This window comes from Perognathus longimembris, chromosome 7 (genome assembly GCF_023159225.1).
Source record: "Perognathus longimembris pacificus isolate PPM17 chromosome 7, ASM2315922v1, whole genome shotgun sequence".
Taxonomy (NCBI): Eukaryota; Metazoa; Chordata; class Mammalia; order Rodentia; family Heteromyidae; genus Perognathus; species Perognathus longimembris.
The window spans coordinates 38217132-38235757 of NC_063167.1; the positions used below are offsets into that span (position 1 = coordinate 38217132).

General features: G+C 37.6%; 1 protein-coding gene across 1 annotated transcript in view; it reads right to left on the reverse strand.

Annotated features, from left to right (window-relative positions):
• Positions 1 to 7049: 7049 nt before the first annotated feature.
• The window catches only part of Fyb2 (FYN binding protein 2), a 71802-nt gene continuing 60225 nt past the window's right edge, over positions 7050 to 18626 (reverse strand). Inside the window, 5 exon segments of the mRNA XM_048351412.1 lie at positions 7050 to 7567; positions 7861 to 7894; positions 8008 to 8164; positions 11687 to 11777; positions 17386 to 17472. Of these exon segments, the coding sequence (XP_048207369.1) occupies positions 7546 to 7567; positions 7861 to 7894; positions 8008 to 8164; positions 11687 to 11777; positions 17386 to 17472 (391 nt within the window). The 3' untranslated portion in view covers positions 7050 to 7545.

Genomic DNA, 18626 nt, shown 5'->3' on the forward strand with positions numbered 1-18626 from the left:
CAACACAAGGAAAAGTGGAAGAAGTGAAATACCAAGAATCTTTTAACAGGGAGTGCTTTTATCTTCTCTGAGAGTTTGGCGTTCGATAGGGAAGATTGGCTTGGGTTCTATGGCATCTACCCCTGTGCCAACTCTCCATTTGAAGTTTAAGATGGCTTCCAGTGCACTTCTTCGCTCATCTCTGGAACCAGTGTCTTTGTTTATCTAAAGTGACTGACATAGCTTTTTTTGTGTGAGCTTGAACTGGGGTTTGAACTCAGAGCCTGGGCACTTGTCCTTCAGTTTTGTTTTTGTTTGTCCTTGTTTTTGTTTTTACTCCAGGCTAGCACACTATTAATTGAGCCACAACTCCATTTCTGGCTTTTTTGGTGATTAGTTTTAGATAAGAGTCTCACAGACTTTCCTGCCTGGACTGACTTTGAACTAGGATCCTCAAAGCTCAGCCTCCTGAGTAGCTCAGATTACAGTTGTGAGTCACTCATGCCCAGTTTGATGTAGCTTTTTAATCCTTTGTATTTCCTTTTCTTGGTTATTAACCATCCAATTAGAAAACTATATTGGCTCTGAAAGGTCATGTACACTTCTAAACTCAAATGTTTTTCACCTTCATTGTTGAACCAGATAGGGCAAGGAAGCCTTAAACATGAAATATTCTCTCTTGGAATAAACATGCATTTACATATATATCATGTGTGTATATATGTATTCACACAGCAGTGCTTTTATTGTGAGATTTCTCTGAAATCTCCAAACCAAACAGATTTTAACTGAAAACCAAACAATTCTTTTTCTTTTACTTTGTACAAATATTTTCAGATTAAAAAAGAAAACTATATATAGCAGGGTATAAAATAGCTCACTGATTATATTTTATTTCAGTAAAAGTATTTAATTTTAAAATTAATGTGTAATTTATCTAATTTTTATTTATTCCTTTGTTTTATTTATGTTGTAGTTAATGAGATTATTGACCTGCCTTAGCCTAGGAAATATTAAGTTCTTAAAAACAAAATAAGAACGTTGCCTTGACATAAGTTTCTTTCACTTTGCCAAAAATTATGTGTTTGTTTTTTTTTAATCAAGAAGTGAATGAGAGTATTAGACCACCCTTATAGAAGACATGTTTAACTTTTAAGAATTTTTGATTCAGGAGTTTTGGTTGTATCACATAAAGTTATTTTGTAGATCCTTTTTAAAGTGATGTTTTATACTTGTTAAATTCAACTTCAGGAAAATGAAAGGTTGGAGTTACAGTTTGAGAGTTTAAAGTTTAACCTTTAAAAGACTGCCATCTTGTGGCGCCAGTGGATACTTTTTAGTAGTTCTCAATATGATTAATTAGGATTAGCTGTCCTAATGTCTCATGTATGTTAACAATACAGTATAATTTTAGCTTCTCCAAATGTGTCTGTACCTTTTCTGGGGAAAAAAAACCAAGGCAATTTAAAAATATTTGCCTAGTTATGAGTGGGATAGCTTTAGAAATAAGGCACCAAATGGATTCTTTCATTTCCAATGAAAAAAACACAGTATTGAAGGCAGACAGCAAAAAGAAGAAATGCAGAATGCTTCATTAGGCCAGAAAAATCAGATATTAAAACTCACTGTTATCAAAAATTTATATTAACAGTTGTGATTTATTTTTAGAGTTTAAAATTATTTACCATTTCCTAATTTTTGCCAGTATTAAAGAACACCTGGGTTGATAGATACCTGTTCAATTTTAGGAGAACCCAAACTAACAGGTTTTTGTTTGTTTTCTGCATCCATTGTAAAAGGCATAGGGACCTTGTGACTCTAGGTGACTCTGGTTTGCAGGTACAGTGGGCTGGCTGCCACATTGTGATAGCAGGCTTTTCATATCTCGTGGGCACGGGAACGAAGGATGCAGATTCCCACATGCCACTCTCCTAAACTGTTTAACTGTGGGTCAGGCAGGTAAGGGAGAGCTAAGAGCAGTTTCCTCTGTGAGATTCTGAGGAGCGTTGCCTGGGTGAGGCTGTATACCAGGCCTTAGTTAGGTATGTTGTAGAAGTGTTTTCCATCGAAAAGCATTCCCCAAAGAAAAAAGCTTCCAACAGAGTAAATTTGGAAAATGCTGCCTCCTATTCCCTTGAGGAGGGCAAGGTTACAAACCTCAAAGACTTCATAAGTCCGTTTTGTGATAAAGGAAAACCATATGCCTTTGTCTAACTCTCATGTTGCCAAGATTAATTTACTCTTTAAAAAATTCACTAGGCATAATGGCACATACTTAGAATCTTCGCATTCAAGGAGCCCTCATTTTTGAGAAACTTTAAAATGGTAGTGAGAGTAAAAGATTTCTAAGGCACCTTTGAGCTTTAATGTTCTGTATTTTCTACCTTTTGTATGGTTTGTGCTAGCGGTCACTTATTTATAGTCAGGGTTTTGTACCAGTCTGAATATTTCATTATGATTTGGTGAGGCATTTCAAAAAGCATAGACTGGAATATTTCTTTACTGAATATCTTATTTCCTGCTGCCTTCTGGAATGCAAGTGGCAGATACCATGCAGAAAAACCAAACAAGTAAAGCATCACTTACACTGGGCTTAAAGCAAACAGATTACTGGTTTGTAGTAATGGGAGTGTTTGTGTATTTTTTATTGTCAGGTTTAGATCCAGGGACCCTACTTTGAATTATTACAAGAAACTTGTGAAGTAACCAGGAAAAGCTTATTTTACCATTTTTCCAGATGAGTAAGCAGGACCAGAAAGCTCTGCCTAAAGCTTGCATGATAGAAGACTATTAAGTGGTGGTCAGTTGTGTCATCTCACTCTGGAGCAGAACAGCCTGCATCAGTGACAGGTGTGTGGAGTCAGGGGATGGCACTAAGCACAGGTAATTGCTTTCAAGTCTTGGAGTGACACTAGTAGTCTTAACTAGGTACTAAGTTGTAGGAACCAGTCGATTGTATTAATAAGATGTAATTATCTGAAATATTTATGATGAATGTATTGATTTTAAATGTACTTCTAAGTTATAAAGGGTGCTTAAAATACTGAAAAATCTTTGGGATACAATTCTTCCTGTAATTTTATGTGATTTTAAAAAAATTGGTGCTGAGGATTAAAGCCAAGGCCCTGTGTATGCTAGGCAAGTGCTCTACCACTAAGCTGTAGCCATAGTTCTTATCTATATGATTCTTATGGCACAGTCTCTTTGTACAAAGTTAAATTAGCACCAGTCCCTATTTAAATTATCATATTTTTGACTGTTATTGAAATTGGACTTGTCTAAGTTTCATGAACAGACTTTTTTTGTAAATTTTGTACACAGATGACATTTTTTTTTTCATGGAGTGTCTGTGTGTGAATGACCTAATCATTATTGGCTTTTAAAACTGAAATATAACATGTTCAATGAGCTATAAATGTGATGTTCTCCTTAGACAAGATGCTAGCATCCTCTCTAGCCTTTCTCCCTTACAGTTGGATATGATGGTATGAAGAACAGGACCCACAGTCTAGACTGGAGTAACTTTCCATTAGACTCCTCACCCATAACCTGGTAAGAAATCAGGTTTGGTCTTAAGGTGTTAATGCTGCAAAGCAAGGCCGGTATTTACTGCCAGCTTTGCATGACAGTACAAATGTGCAGCCCTGACTGTGTGACGTTGGGGAACCCTAGTTTATATCTGAAAGTGGTTTTGGTTTTGTGGAGGTAACTCGATTATTTGGACAAGCAGGGTAGGTATGTTTCAATCATGACTCAAGTGCAATTAAGGAAATTCTAGAGTACAACATTCTTTCAAAGAGAACAATTAAGTACTTGTAGAATATTCCAGCGTGAAGAAATTTGGAACAAATACAAGTTTATACAGTTTTTTATTAGTATTATTATTCAGGCTCGACTAGTTTGTGTTCATTTAAAATTTTAAGGGGAAACCAATATTCTAAGTAAGGAGAGAGTTGGGTTCATTGTTTTTCCTGCTAATTAAATGTAAATTTTTCACAGAAGTCTTTTTAAAGTACGTCTTGTTCTAAAGGGGGGTGGGGAGCATTTTCTAGATATGATCACTTTTGTAGAATGGCAAGGAGAAGTAGATACACCATTCTAAAAATAAAAACACTGAACTGTGCCTTCTTGGATTCTAGGAGCAGGAATAATAAACTTGTTGGAATGGTGTTTCCTTTATTTCTGATTCCTCTTACTTCTCCTTACCTGTGCCCTCTGCAGGTTGCTTGCTTCTGCCCGTTCAAGTTCCTTGGGCCAAACCTCACATTTATCACCACTGACTGTATTTTCTGTCTCTTTTATGTTGTCCCACTTTTTAAAGTCACCTGGGTAAATATTTGGCTTCATTCTCATGCTTCTAAAATAAATACAATGAAGAACATTAAAATATTTTACAAGTTATGAAAGATGGAATAGTGCTGGAAGCTAAGGACAAATTCAGTTGGAATGAGATTCTCCACTGGGCTGCTTTTGTGGCACAGGCTACATAACCTCATTTGCTTTCTCTTGTACAAAACATGGATAGTAACCTACCTCACAGAGGCGTGTGAGAGGCTGTGTAAAGCCCCTTGTTTAAATAAGGGCTTAGAGCCACATATTTAAGATAAATTCCTTTTATAATACTGGATACTGGTAGGATGAGTGTCCTGACTTTTTTTTTGATGAGTGTTATAAGGGAAGAACAGTGCTAAGAATGTTGAAGATCACAGTCTCACAAATCATGGTGTTTTTGTTTTAAGAGACATGTTACATTTCTCCAACGCATCCAGTATTCAGATAGCAAACTTGTCTTTTGTGTTGACAAATACTGTTCTTCCAGAATTTCTTCAAACATTGGCTGAAGCTGCCTTAATGTACCAAAAATACAGTGTTGGGTCAACTGTTGACAAGCATCTATGGCTGTATACTGTTTTGATTGTGAAGTTGTGGATAGAATATGAGGAAGAGTATCTTGATACTGTTTTAGGAGGTGTGGTGTGTTCTTTATCACATGTGTATAAATATGCATTGGATTCTAAGTTCAACAAATAAAACTGAAAGTTGACAGCTATTAGGTTTTAATGATGTCAACCATAATATATGATTGGATAGTAATCATTTAATTTTTTCCATGAAATAGCACACATTCATTTTTAACGGGTCTTTGAAAAAAATATAAGCATCACAAGCCAGCACATTGGCACACTGGATTACATCTGATTTTTTTTGTAATGTATGGGTTTATTTTGGTGGGGAGGGTTGCCAGTCCTGGGGCTTGAATTCAGGGCTTGGGCACTGTCCCTGTTGTTTATTTATTTATTTATTTAGCTCAAGGCTAGTGCTTTACCACTTGAGCCATAGCTCCACTTCCAGCTTTTTTGGTGATTAATTGGAGATAAGAGTCTCACAAACTTTCTTGCTTAGGATGGCTTCAAATTGCAATCCTCAGATCTCAGCTTCCTGTGTAGCTAGGATTCCAGGCATGAGCCACTGGGACCTGGCTAGGGTTACATCTGTATTTTAAAGTATTTTTACATTTTGGAAATTGGGACCACTTTTTATAATCAGATTCAGAGGAGAAGAAACAAAGACTTCCAGTACTTTAATAACCATAGACTAAAATTTCAGTTTTGTTTGTTATGTACCTTTGAGCGTGTTAAATGATGGGTGGGGAGGAAAAGGGATGTTGTCAACTACACAATTCCTCGGTAGACGGTTTTTGTAGTGTTTGCACTGTATAGAATTCATCAGCAACAAACACAGGGTCTGACCACCTATATGCACAAAATCAAATTAAAGTCTGATTAATTTGAAAGGTCTTTTGTGTTTCTCTTCAGTCATTTAACTATTATGCTGTATGTCAACTGATAGTTCTTGGGCAAGCTGTTGTAGAAAGAGATTGCCTTGACTCACTGGAGATCTCCCATCATCTTCTCTGCCCCTGCCTGTCTGTGACACTCTATGCTGTAGTGTTCAACTTTTGTTACCACATGACTTTACTGTTGTTGCTATGACTTCAGATGTAAGGACTCAAAACGCATTTATTACCTTATACTTCAGAAGTCCAGTGGGCTTAACTGGGTTTTTCTAAACAACATCATAGAAATTTCTTAACTACTTAGTAAAAACATTACAAATTTATTATCATACAGTAAAAAACCCAGTGGACTTCACTGGCTTTGTTGCTGCTGCTGCTGTTTTCCACTTCAAGTCATACCAAGTGAAAAACCAAACAGTTGATAGACTGGGGCTTTGGGAGAATCTGCTGCTAGTTCATTCATGTTTGGGGCAGAATTTAGTTCTGTGCTGCTGGAGGACAAGGCTCCTATTTCCTTCCTGACTGTGAGCTAGTTGTCATTTATAGATTTTCAAGGACACCAGTCACTAGACAGAAGATGCATTTTCCAACTCTGTGCTGGAATTTCCGTATCATCTCTGTAACATCTTTCTTGATCCTCTGGCCACTCCTCTCACTATTTACAGTATCTGTGATAAAATAATCTCTACCTATTCTCTCCTCTTAAACTCTGTACCTTTGCTTCCTGTCTTGAAGACAAGCCTTTATTGGCAGGTGCCATATGGAACATGCAGTAGAAGAAAACAATATTAGAATCTTAAAAAGAAGTCTCAGCATATGAAGGATAAAGCCATGGAAACATTCTCTTCTCTCCTTGAGGGCCAAATCACTCTGCTTAAATAACTGGGTAAACTTCTTCAGTTAGTGCAGATAAAGCCACTGAAATCTTTAAAACAGTTAAATGTATATATAGAATTTATTTATCACATGCATAGTACACATCATTTTTAAAATACAATGTTATTTACAACTGTTTTAGCTTCTATTTACTTTCATGTAAACTAATCTATTTGGATAGGTTTAGAGGCATAAATCAATGAATACTTTTCTCTTTTAGGTAACGGTGTTTTACAGTGGTGCAGCATGTACCGTTTTGCTAAAAATTTTGTTTAATATATGTAGATTTGTCTTAAAATGCTCATAGTTAGGAAGAGTTTAAGAATTAATTTTAAAATAATTTCTTTTTTTTGGCAAACTTTCCAAAGAAAACTAAAGTTCAACAGCATTTCATCTGATTTTTTTCGTAAAAGAGGGGGGGAAACATGTATTTCACAGTTACACCTAATATTTGAGTAAAAGAACATGGTCACCTTATTTACTATTCAGAATTAATGTCAGATTTTAAATGCACAACATGTAGCATCACAAATGCTTGCTTGTGCACTAGTATTAGGAGCCCACTAACTATCTGCACATCTGACTGAGTGCTATAAGGCACAATTTCCAACTTTTGGATATGGCTCATTAAGCAAGTGCTCATCGGCTAACACATAGTCTTTCACATTCTCTTGAACTGGCAGTAAAATAAACATTGAAAATTAAAGGTGTAGAAGAAAAGCCTCCATCTCCAGGAAGATGCTGCCTTTGTCTCCCTTCTCAGAGTTCCCAATGACGTTTCATCTCAACTTCCTTGTTTGGACAAGAAGCAAAGTTCTGGAGGCAAGACTCAGGGCTACAGAAGCCCTTCACACCTGTGCAGGTCTTTGTTCTTCCCATCAGACTTGACCTTCCTAACGTGACCAACCTTGGTGCCTGAGGAAAAACAGAAAAAGAAAACATTTTAAACCGAGGCAATGCAAGGGAGAGTTCTGGAGAAACTGTTGCTCAGTTTAGTATTTTATGCTCCTTTAAACTGTGCTTTGTCAGCTTGGTACTATACTCAGAAGATACACTAATTTCGCTTTCTAGCACTCTTTATAGGAGAGTTAGGATACCTCATACATATTTTAAAAATAATTCAATAATCTTTCCCTCAGACTAATATCCGCAGGACACCATCTTAAGTATTAAGAAGGAATGATTTGAGTAAAAATCAGACAACTTACTTGAATTGTAGATGTTCAATGAGGACGTATCCATCTATAGGGATAAAAGTCACCATTACTTAACCTGAACTCTTCACAGAAAATGCTTTAAATTTTTTTGTTTAATAGTTATTAGACATTTTATAGGCAGAAAGCCAACACACTTACATTTGCCTTTAGAATTGCGACATATCACCATATTTTGCTCCGTGGTATCGATGACTTCTAGTTGTTCTCCAGGAGTTATTGGCAAATCAAGTATTCCATTTCTTGAGTTCCTGGAACATGCCACTGCTCTGTTGATGACGACAATCTCTTTGTCATACTACAAGGAGAAGTTGCCAGTAAAAACAAAATCCTTCCATTGTTATTACTCTTATTCATTATGACAAAATTAGTGGAGGATATAGTATAGTAACCTCCATAAAAGTCAGGATGCTAGTTATTGACTAATACTTGGAGAAGCAGCAAATAACAGGAACATATACTATGAAAGGAAAGACATTTAAGAGGAAAGAACTATAATCTTACATTTGGTTGGCCTGATGATATTTGCACTATGGTTTTTACACTCACTGGCTAATTGTAGTGGGGTAAATCCTGCCAGAGAGAAGATATGGATATGCTATTATAATCATAGTTACTTCTAAACCCTGAAAAGATGTTAACAACAAACCCTGTTCTTGTGCCACAGGGTTTATAATATTCTTACATATCTCAAAAGTGGTAGGGGTTGGGTATATGTGGGCTAATTCTCATTCCTACTTCAGTGAGAGGCAGGCATTTGTGGGGAAACAAAACTGGTAGGAAATTTGATTTCTAATCACACAGAAGTGGGTGTTTTGTGTGTGTGTGTGTGTGTGTGTGTGTGTGTGTGTGTAACTGGTTTGTCCATTTGCATGTATTTTACCTTCTAACAAATCGATTGGTCAGAAAAGGAAAGAAAATCCAAATATGAAGCTAAAATGACAGGTGCCTTTTCACCAAAATGAGAGTCGCTAGATATCTCCCTTTGCCTGTTTATAACTAATATATGAAAAACAGTCCTTCTTTCCACTCTTGGAACTACCCTGAATATGGATGATATAAGATCACTTTGTACCAAGTATAGTCTAAGAGGTAGATTTTCCTTTCACCTGCTAAAATAACTACTTCTATTTTTGTTCATCATGGTACTTGAACTTGGGGCCTGGGAGCTGTGACTGAGCTTTTTTGCCCAAAGCTAGCATGCTACTACTTGAGCCACAGCACCACTTCGAGCTTTTACTGTGATTAATTGGGGATAAGAGTCTCATGGACTTTCCAGCTGGGTTGCCTTAGAACCATGATCTTCAGAGCTCAGTCTCCTGAGTTGCTAAGACAGGCATGTGCTACCAGTGCCTAGTTATAACAACTTCTTAATAACTGGTCTTCTTAGTCTCTCCAGACGTTGCTGCACTCTGAATCTCTGTGATTACTTAAAATACAAATGTAATTAGATCCCCTTCCTAGTTAGGAAGGTCTGAAAACCCTTCACTGCTTTTAGAATAAGACCCACACTTGTAGCTTGACATTCAGGGTCCTTTGCAGGCTCTCATTCCTGTTCCTCCATCTCTGTGCTCTGTATTGAAGCCTCCTGAAGCTATGGGCAGTCCTGGAATAGACCACTCCCTTTCTTTCTTGTGCTTTTGCTCATGCTGATTCTTCTATTTGATATATCTTTTAACCACTCCACAGACATTTTTATGACTGCCACGTACAACTTACTGTTTAATACTACTATAAATATACACAACATGTCTCACTTAATAAACATAATGTCTTAGAAAATGAAAAGACAAAACTGTGCCTACAATGCCAGGCATCAATGAGGTACCAAAAACTTTGTAATGTGAACCAGGTAAAAACTATTGAAATGGCATAATTTTTTTTCTAGTGAAACTGGAAATGAACCTCTGATGGTGAAGAATAGAACCATAGAGATACAAAGAAAATTGAATTTGTGTCCTGTATAAGATAGATGGGGTGCAGTAGGGATCTTTGCAATAAGCAATTTTATCCTGTTGGGTTTTTCCTAATCAAATAGCATCAGAAATTGCAGTAGATAATTTCAGATCATACTTGCCTAAGTATAGTAACTCTAATCAGCTATCACCAAAGTAAGACTTAGCACCAGAGGTTTATTTGCTAGTTGCCTTAAGTTTGGTTTTTTTGTTTGTTTGCTTTTTGTCAGTGGTGAGGCTTAAACTCAAATCCTGAGCACTGTCCTCAAACACTTTTGCTCAAGGCTAGCACTCTACCACTTTGAGCCACAGCTTCACTTCCAGTTTTCTGATGGTTAATTGGAGGTACTAAGAGTCTTACAGACTTTCTTTTCTGCCTGGGCTGGCTTTGAACCAGGAGGCTCTCGGTGTCCTGAATAGCTACGATTACAGCTGTGAGCCACTAGCACTGACTTCTTCCTCCCTCCCTCCCTTGCCCCCTCCCTCCCTCCCTCCCTTTTTTCCTTCCCTCCCTTGTGCCCTCCCTCCCTCGCTCCCTCCCTCCCTAGTTCCCTTGCTCCCTCCCTCCCTCCCTTCCTCCCTACATCCCTCCCTCCTTGCCTCCCTTCCTCCCTCCCTCTCATGTTAGGCAGTGTATGCTGCTCCAGGGATCAATATGACAATCCTCTGCCCCGGAACCTTACCATTTAATAGGATAAAAACATGTAATTGCAGTAAGCTACAGATTGCTTAGTTATTTATATGAATAGAAGAGTTTTTTGTTTGTTTTTAAATTAGGCAAATTTTGAGTAAGTCTTCCTGGAAGAGAAGAAGCTGGGTCCTGATTAATGAACAAGTTAAGCCTTTTTCTAGGCAACTGCCTAGAGAAAGGAGGTGGAAGAAGACTGGTGAGCAGGTTGCTGCCAAAGCAGAAAGTGAAAGGACAGAGTACCAGGAGATAAAACCAGGAACACTACAGGAAGAGCTTCCCAGGCCATGTTGAGAAGCCTAAACCTTATCTGTGGGAGGTTTCTTTGTACTTGAAGATGTTAAACATGCTTCTCACTTTGATAATATATGAAATCACAAAGGATTATTTGAGCTTTGTAACAGTGTAAAAATGCTCCTGGGACCCTTCATGACAGAATAAGTAGACAAAATGTTTCAGATGCTTCTTTATTCCTCCTTTCATTCATTCAAGTACCTCTCATGTGTTTGTTTATTTTGTCATTCATTCATTCATTCATTCACCAAACATTTCACAGGTGGTTCTATGCTGGGAACTGAGGAGCAACTTGAACAAGACAGTATCACTTTCCAAAGAGATCTAAGTTAGCTTCAGGCAACACATAGATGTGCTCACTATAATATAACTAATTGGAGTTATAAAATTTGTGTATTAGCAGGGCGCCCATGGTTCATGCCTGTAATTCTAGCTACTCCGGAGACTGAAATCTGAGGCTTGCAGTTCAAAGGCAGCTGAGGGAGAAAAGACCCCTTGAGACTTGTGCCTCCAATTGACTACTCATAAAACTGGAAGTGGCACTGTGGCTCAAGTAGTAAAACACTAGCCTTGAGCACACAGAGGCTCAGGGACAGTGCCCAGGCCCTGAGTTCAAGCCCCATAATTGACCAAAAATAATTGTGTATAGTAGATGTATAAAATATACTGAGAGGCTGATTTTACCCAGATAATGGGAGGAAAGAATGACAGTGGAACAGAGCCGCACAGAATAGCTTAGAAATATACAAAGGCATATATAGGAATTAATCAGGAATTTCAGCATTTCCTAGTCAAAGACCACATCTCTATCTTACTCAATTTTTAAAGATAGACATTCCTAGCCATTAATATTGCTCATTTTCACTTTTAGAGAGAAACATACCTGAAATCTTTCTCTAAAAAGTTTTTCTTCTCTTTCCATTTTATTTTCTAAGTTTTGCTTCTTGGTTCTGAAGAAATTTCTGGAAGGAAAACTGACAAAAATGCCAAGACAGTTAAATATGCTATAATAAAATGTTACAAAGTCACCCAATAAGAATGTCCATTATCAGGAAATCTAATAATAACAAATGCTGGATGGGATGTGGCCAAAAAGGAACCCTACTACATTGCTGGTGGAAATGCAAACTTGTTCAACTGCTCTGGAAAGCAGTGTGGAGGTTCCTAAGAAGGCTAAACGTAGAGCTCCCCTATGATCCAACAGCCCCACTTTTGGGCATCTACCCAAAAGATTACAAGCAAGGCCACACTAAAGCCATCAGCACAACTATGTTCATTGCAGCACAACTTGTCATTGCTAAAACATGGAACCAACCTAGATGCCCCTCAGTAGACGAGTAGATCAGGAAATTGTGGTACATATACACAGTGGAATTCTCTGCCTCTATCAGAAGGAATATTACTGCCCCATTCATAAGGAAATGGAAGGAGTTGAAAATAATCATACTAAGTGAAGGGACACAGACCCAAAGAAACATAAACCCTATGGTGCCCCTTATAGGGAATAGCTAGTACATGATTTAGGCTAGTCATAGCAAAAGATCAAAATAGCCCAATAGCTACACCCATATGATCACATAACATGATGCTAAGTGGAATGAACTCCATGTTATGGAAACAAGTGGTATATTACTGTTGTAATTATTTGCAACATTCCATGTGAAACCATACCTTTTGGGATTTTTTCCTGTCTGTCTGTTTGATTGATTGTTTTGTTTTGTTTTGTTTCTCTTGCATTCCCTCCCTGTGGTTGTACCCCAACTATCACTATATCTTATCTGAGTACCCTGGATACTGTTCATACTGGTATTAGAACTAGGGAAGGGGAAAGGAATATCAAATTTGAGAGACAAAGGATAAAAAGACAAACCATTCCAAAAGCAATACTTACAAAACCATTTGGTTTAAACCAACTGTACAACTCATGGGGGGAGAGGGAAAATGGGAGGGAGGAGGAGGGAAATGAGGGAGGAGGTAACAAGTTGAAAAAGAAATGTACTCACTGCCTTACATATAAAACTGTAACCCCTCTGTAATTCACTTTGACAATACAGGGGGGAAAATAAGTAAGTAAGTAAGTAAATAAATAAATAAATAAATAAAGAGCTGAAGTAAATTGGCAAAACATAATGCCGAGAGGGTTAAATATGCTATAATAAAATGTTACAAATTCACCCTGTTTCAAGATAAATACAGATATAAATTTGTATGTTATATGTCCATATTTTGTATTTATTTATACCTACAATCTTCTACTACAGCAGATTGTCAAACAGCTGTAATACCAATCACTTTTTCTTATCATTTAGTGTGTACTTGTATGCAGTTTTTTGTTTTCAGTTTGTGAGGGTCAGATCCAGGGCCTCACATTTGCTAACCCTGCATTCTACCACTGATTATATCCTCATCCCTAGTAAAGAACTTTATCTGATAGCACATTAACTTGGAATAACATAAAGTTGATATAGGACGACACATGGCTACAAGAATTACAGGTGGAGTGTAGGAATGACTTCTAAGAGTAGGTTAATGGTAGTTGACAGCAATTAATGATATATTCCAAAACTATTAGAAATTGTTCCTGACCCAAGGAAATGAGGTGATAGATATGAGTTGTACTCTGATCTGAACATTTTACATCATATACATGTACTAACACGTTATTGTATACTTCACAAATATGTTAAATTAAGAATTTAAAATATTATAAAAAGGACTGATGAAACAATTTAAGGTGAACAAGAAACACTGAGATGGATGCCATAGGTCATGCCTCTAAGCCAAGTGACTTGGGAGGCAGAGAGAGAAGGCTCTGCGGATCCTGATTTGAAGCCAGTGCAGGCCAAAGTTATCAAGATTCTATCAAATACAAGCTGGGTGCTATGTCTCACATCTGTCACCCCAGATGTTGATGGAAGGGTCATGGTCTGAGGCCAGAGATGAACAGTGCGTGAGACCCTGTATAAAAAAAATAAAGCATGAAAGGACAGGGGGCATAGCTCAAGTGGCAGAGCACTTGCTTTGTAAGTGCAAGGACTGGATTTCAAACCTTATACATAAGGAAGAAATGGAAGAGAAAGGGAGAGGAGGGGGAAGAGAACAGAGGGGTTAGAAAGATAAGGAAGGAAAGGAAAAGAAAAGGGAGAAAGGTGAGCTTTTTGGAATCAGATCTAGAACTATTAAAAAAATCTACTGAAGAAAAATGTAAGGAAATTTGTCATTCTTCCCACTTCCCCTCAGATTATTCAATGGAAGCCAGCAACTGTGGGTAAGGCTCTTGCCTTTAGTGTTTCCAGGGAATGACAAGTCTAAGAACACAGTGCTATCTGTTTGCTGAAGGATTTGGAATGTGAGACGAGTTTTGCTCATTAGACAGTCTGTCTAATGGGAAGGAGGAGAGCTGTCAACCAAGTCTGGCCCATTTTATTATAGTGTGCCTCCTTCATCCCTTTCTTTAAACATGCCTTGCTCAAAATACCACCACCTTGCTACTCCTGAAAACCTTCCTCCTCTGCACACCTGCTTCCAAGGGTGCCCTTTCAAAATGTAATTAATCATAATATTGCCTGTGTAAGACCTTCTAGTGCCCCTCAGCTGCCTTGAGGGAAAACCAAACCCTGTTAGTACAGTACATGAGCTTTTTATTATTACTTTTAAAATATGCTAGTATCTATTTGTTGTATAAGGAATGTTTCCTCACAACATTTCGATATATACATGTATACAGAGTACCCTGATCAAACTCACTCCTCTACCTTTCTCTATTCCTGCCCTATTTGTGCAATTTCAACAGGTTTCCTTAGTCTGTTTACATATATGTAAATACTGCATGTAAGTACTGTCATTCACCCTGCCCCCCCCAGCCACCCCATCCCCCAAAAGGGCTTGTTTTAATTTCCTGTCATTCTTTTTTTTTTCCATTTTTGGTGTATGCTAATTCTGCAAAGAGTTTTACCATGGTATTTCACACATGCACATATTATCATTTAGCTAAATTGAACTCCTCTCTTGCTCACTTTCACATTTCCCCCTAACTTGCCATTATTCAACAGCTTCCAATGAGATTCTTTTTGCCATCTATATACATAGACACAGTGTATTAGAATATTATTCTCCCATCATTCTCTTTCCTTCTCCCCCAATAGTGACACACTACAATCATGTTATATGAATATGTGTATGCCCAAGCATGTGTATATATTTGTAGATAAATATGTATATGTCTTTGAGATCTATATTCCTCAAAGGTGTAAAAACATGATATTTGCCTTTTTTGCATTTAGTTCATCTCATTTAACATGATAATCTTGAGTTCTGTTCATTCTCTTGAAAATGATATAATTTCATTTTTCATTATGGCTGAGGAATATTCCATGTCATACATGTACCATAAGTTAATTATTCATTAATTGGTTGTTGAGCACCTCAGATGACTCTACAGTTTTTTTATTTGTATACTAATTGCTATTATGAATAGCTCTGCAGTGAGCATAGGTCTGCAAGTATCTCTCTTATATATGGCTTTACTTTTCTTTGTCTATGCCTACGTGGTCTGATGGGGTCAAAAGCTAGATTCATTATTAATTCTTCAAGGACTCTCTGACTCCTGCAGTGGTTGTCCTAGTTCACATTCCCCCCAGCAGTGTACCAGAGTTAGTTTTGCACATAAACTTTTTATAATTGGCCCCAACCTACATTTCCTTTCCAGCTCAAGAATCACCCTTTTCTCTATGCATACATCATCTACTGAGGCCATTTAGGCCAGATTGCATGGCCTGATTGCCATCATCATTTATTAAGAAAATCACAATTGGCTGGGTCCTGATGGCACATGCTTGTAAACCTAACTACTCAGGAGGTTAAGATCTGAGGATTGTGGTTTGAAGCCAGCCTCGGCAGAAAAATCCAGGAGATTCTTAGTTCCAATTAAGCTGCCCAAAAGCCAGAAGTGGAAGAGAGTGAGGGAAGGGATAACACTGTCCCAAAGGAAATGTACTCTTTGCCTGACTTATGTAACTGTAGCCCCTTTGATTTTAGCATCAAATATTTTTTAAGCCAGAAGTGAAGCTGTGATTCAGGTGGTAAAGGACCAGCCTTAAGCAAAAAAGCCAAGTGAAACCTTGTATACACACACACATACACACATATAGACACTCACACAAAAGCATAGGGGACTGAAATAGTATAGGAAGTATTTTTTACTTACTGGTAGAGTAAGAAACCATTTTAAAGGATCAAGGAAATCGTTCCATCAATCTACAGGACCACATTTTCACATTTAAGCAATTGAGCATAAAAATGCCCTATTATGTCAGTTTGTTTAAAGACATGAAAAGTACTAGAAAATTATTTCCTAGAAAGACATATTAGTAGTCATCAATGTGCTGAAGGCTCTCTTGGGGAAGAATCCAAACTTTTAAAGATGAAATTTCCCTCCTCCCACAACACTTTGCTGTGCAATGTAAACCTATGTAAAGTAGGAAGTTAAATGTAAAAAAAAAATCTGCTTTTCTAGTCTATACATCTTTCCAACCAGGGAAAAACAAATTACATCAAGTCTAAAACCAAAGAAAATAAACTGAAGAGAATGGTCATTCTGTGCTGTGCTCTGTGTTTAGAGTTGGTGGAGACCCATGTCTAACTTCTTTTGCCATGCCCCAGTAAGTCTTTTCTACACAGGTTTCCCAGAACAGACAGACAACACTGTTCATGGCTCATTGACTGTTTACTAAGGATTTCCCCAACACATTTGTTCAAGTAATTCCCTTGGATCTGTAGCTTAGCAACTGAGAATAGTGGAACAGAGAGGTAGGATAATACCGAAGTCAGCAAAAACCATGCCCTTCCATGCAGGCAGTGGGCCTGAATTATGTGAATGAAGGCTAGTTAGTGAGTTGAAGAAGCTTTTTACTTTTTTGGATGGTACTAGAATTTGAACTCAGAGCCTCACTTGCTATGCAGATGTTCTATCATTTGAGTCATACTTCCAGGTTAGCTTTTGTTGGTTATTTTGGAGATGGAACCTAGGAAACTTTCCTACCTTGCTGGACTCAAAGCAAAATCCTCCCTACTTCAGCCACCTGAGTAGCTAGGATTGCAGGCATGAGCCAACAGTGCCTGGCAAATGAAGCATTTTAAAAATAACATGAACTATAGTCATAATTAGAGTTATAGTGTGCTTTAGGGAAATTAGTCTTATGTGATATTTATTATCTCCTTTTCTCAGCCTTTTGTGCAAGTTTTCATTGGTATTCTATCTTTAAGGAGAAAAATTCTTATAGTATGAAAGGAGATTGGAAGTTTTTCATTCACCATCATTCCTCTTCTGCCAAAAATGGAGAAGAAGAGGATGAGGGTAAATGTGTGGATCTTAAGGTTGTCCTTGTCTCTTTTAATTCAATGATTCAGATGCTGCACTGTGAGGAAATGTGCTCTCATTTTGTTGATGATGAGTCTGTAAGGAAGGTGTGCTCTCATTTTGTTGACAGTATGAGAGTCAGATTTCATGACTTGCCTTAGGTTCCCAGAGGTGGGAATTGCAGCACTGCACGTGTAAGGGCACCTGTGCACCTGTACACCTACCTTTCTGTTCCTTCGGCATCTTTCTTCTCTTTTTTCCCTTTTGGATTCAAAAATGTTGGCTTCCAAGTTTTCAGTTTATCATCATTGCTGAGAAGAAAATTATTTTGAGGTGGCAAATTAGAATTGATCTATTAAACATTTATAGGATCACAAGTAGTTTCCAGATAATTCTCTTCACAAAGTATCAAAAATCCACCTAGAAATATATTTTAATAATATATGGCAAAATCCCATACTAAATATTTTAGGCTTTGTTGACTATATCATCTCCATGGCAAATATTCAATTCTACTTTGTCCTGTTTCTTTATTTCTTTCTTCTCTTCTTCTCTTTCTTCTCTTCTTCTCTTCCTTCCTTCCTTCCTTCCTTCCTTCCTTCCTTCCTTCCTTCCTTCCTTTCCTTCTTTCCTTCTTTCTTTCTTTCTTTCTTTCTTTCTTTCTTTCTTTCTTTCTTTCCTTCTTTCTTTCTTTCTTTCTTTCTTTCTTTCTTTCTTTCTTTCTTTCTTTCTTTCTTTCTTTCTTTCTTTTCAATATTAGGCTTTGAACTCAAGGTCTTGTGCTTGCTTGGCTGGCTTGCTCAAATGACATTGTGAAACTGTAGCCAGGCCTCCCATTCAGCTTCTTGCTGGTTATTTTGGTGATGAGTCTTATGGACTTTTCTACCTGGGCTTGTTTTGAACCATGATTCTCTAGCTGTTAGCCAATTGAGTAGCTAAGATTATAGGAATGAGTGACCAAGTGCCCAGCTCAGCTCTATTCTTGTGACATTATTTACAGGAACAAATAGCAGACCACATTTGCCCCATAGGCTGTAGTCTGCTGACACTTGATCTGCAGTGATCTAAATTTGAAACCAGATTACCCTACTTGTGATCACATTTCATCTCTTTTATAAGCCTCTTTCTTTATGTCTACTATTAAACAGCATGAGTCAAGCTAAGCCAACTAGTATTTGGTTTTAGGGGATCTGAGAAAAAGAGGACACAAGGAAGAGAGAGGCAACTATAAGGGAAGCCAATTTTTTAAATGTATCTGAGCATCTATGTGAGCATCTGTCTTATGCTAGGCATCTTACCTAATTTATCTCATTCAGTTTTCATAGTAAGGACTGCATTGATCCTGCAGAGTAGTGACCCATAATGTCTTACAAAGAAGGAAATCAATGGTCACAGAATGGCTAATGGCATTGGACATAGGTGTATCTGATTCCAAAGTCTGTGGTCCTTAACAGACTACCTATTA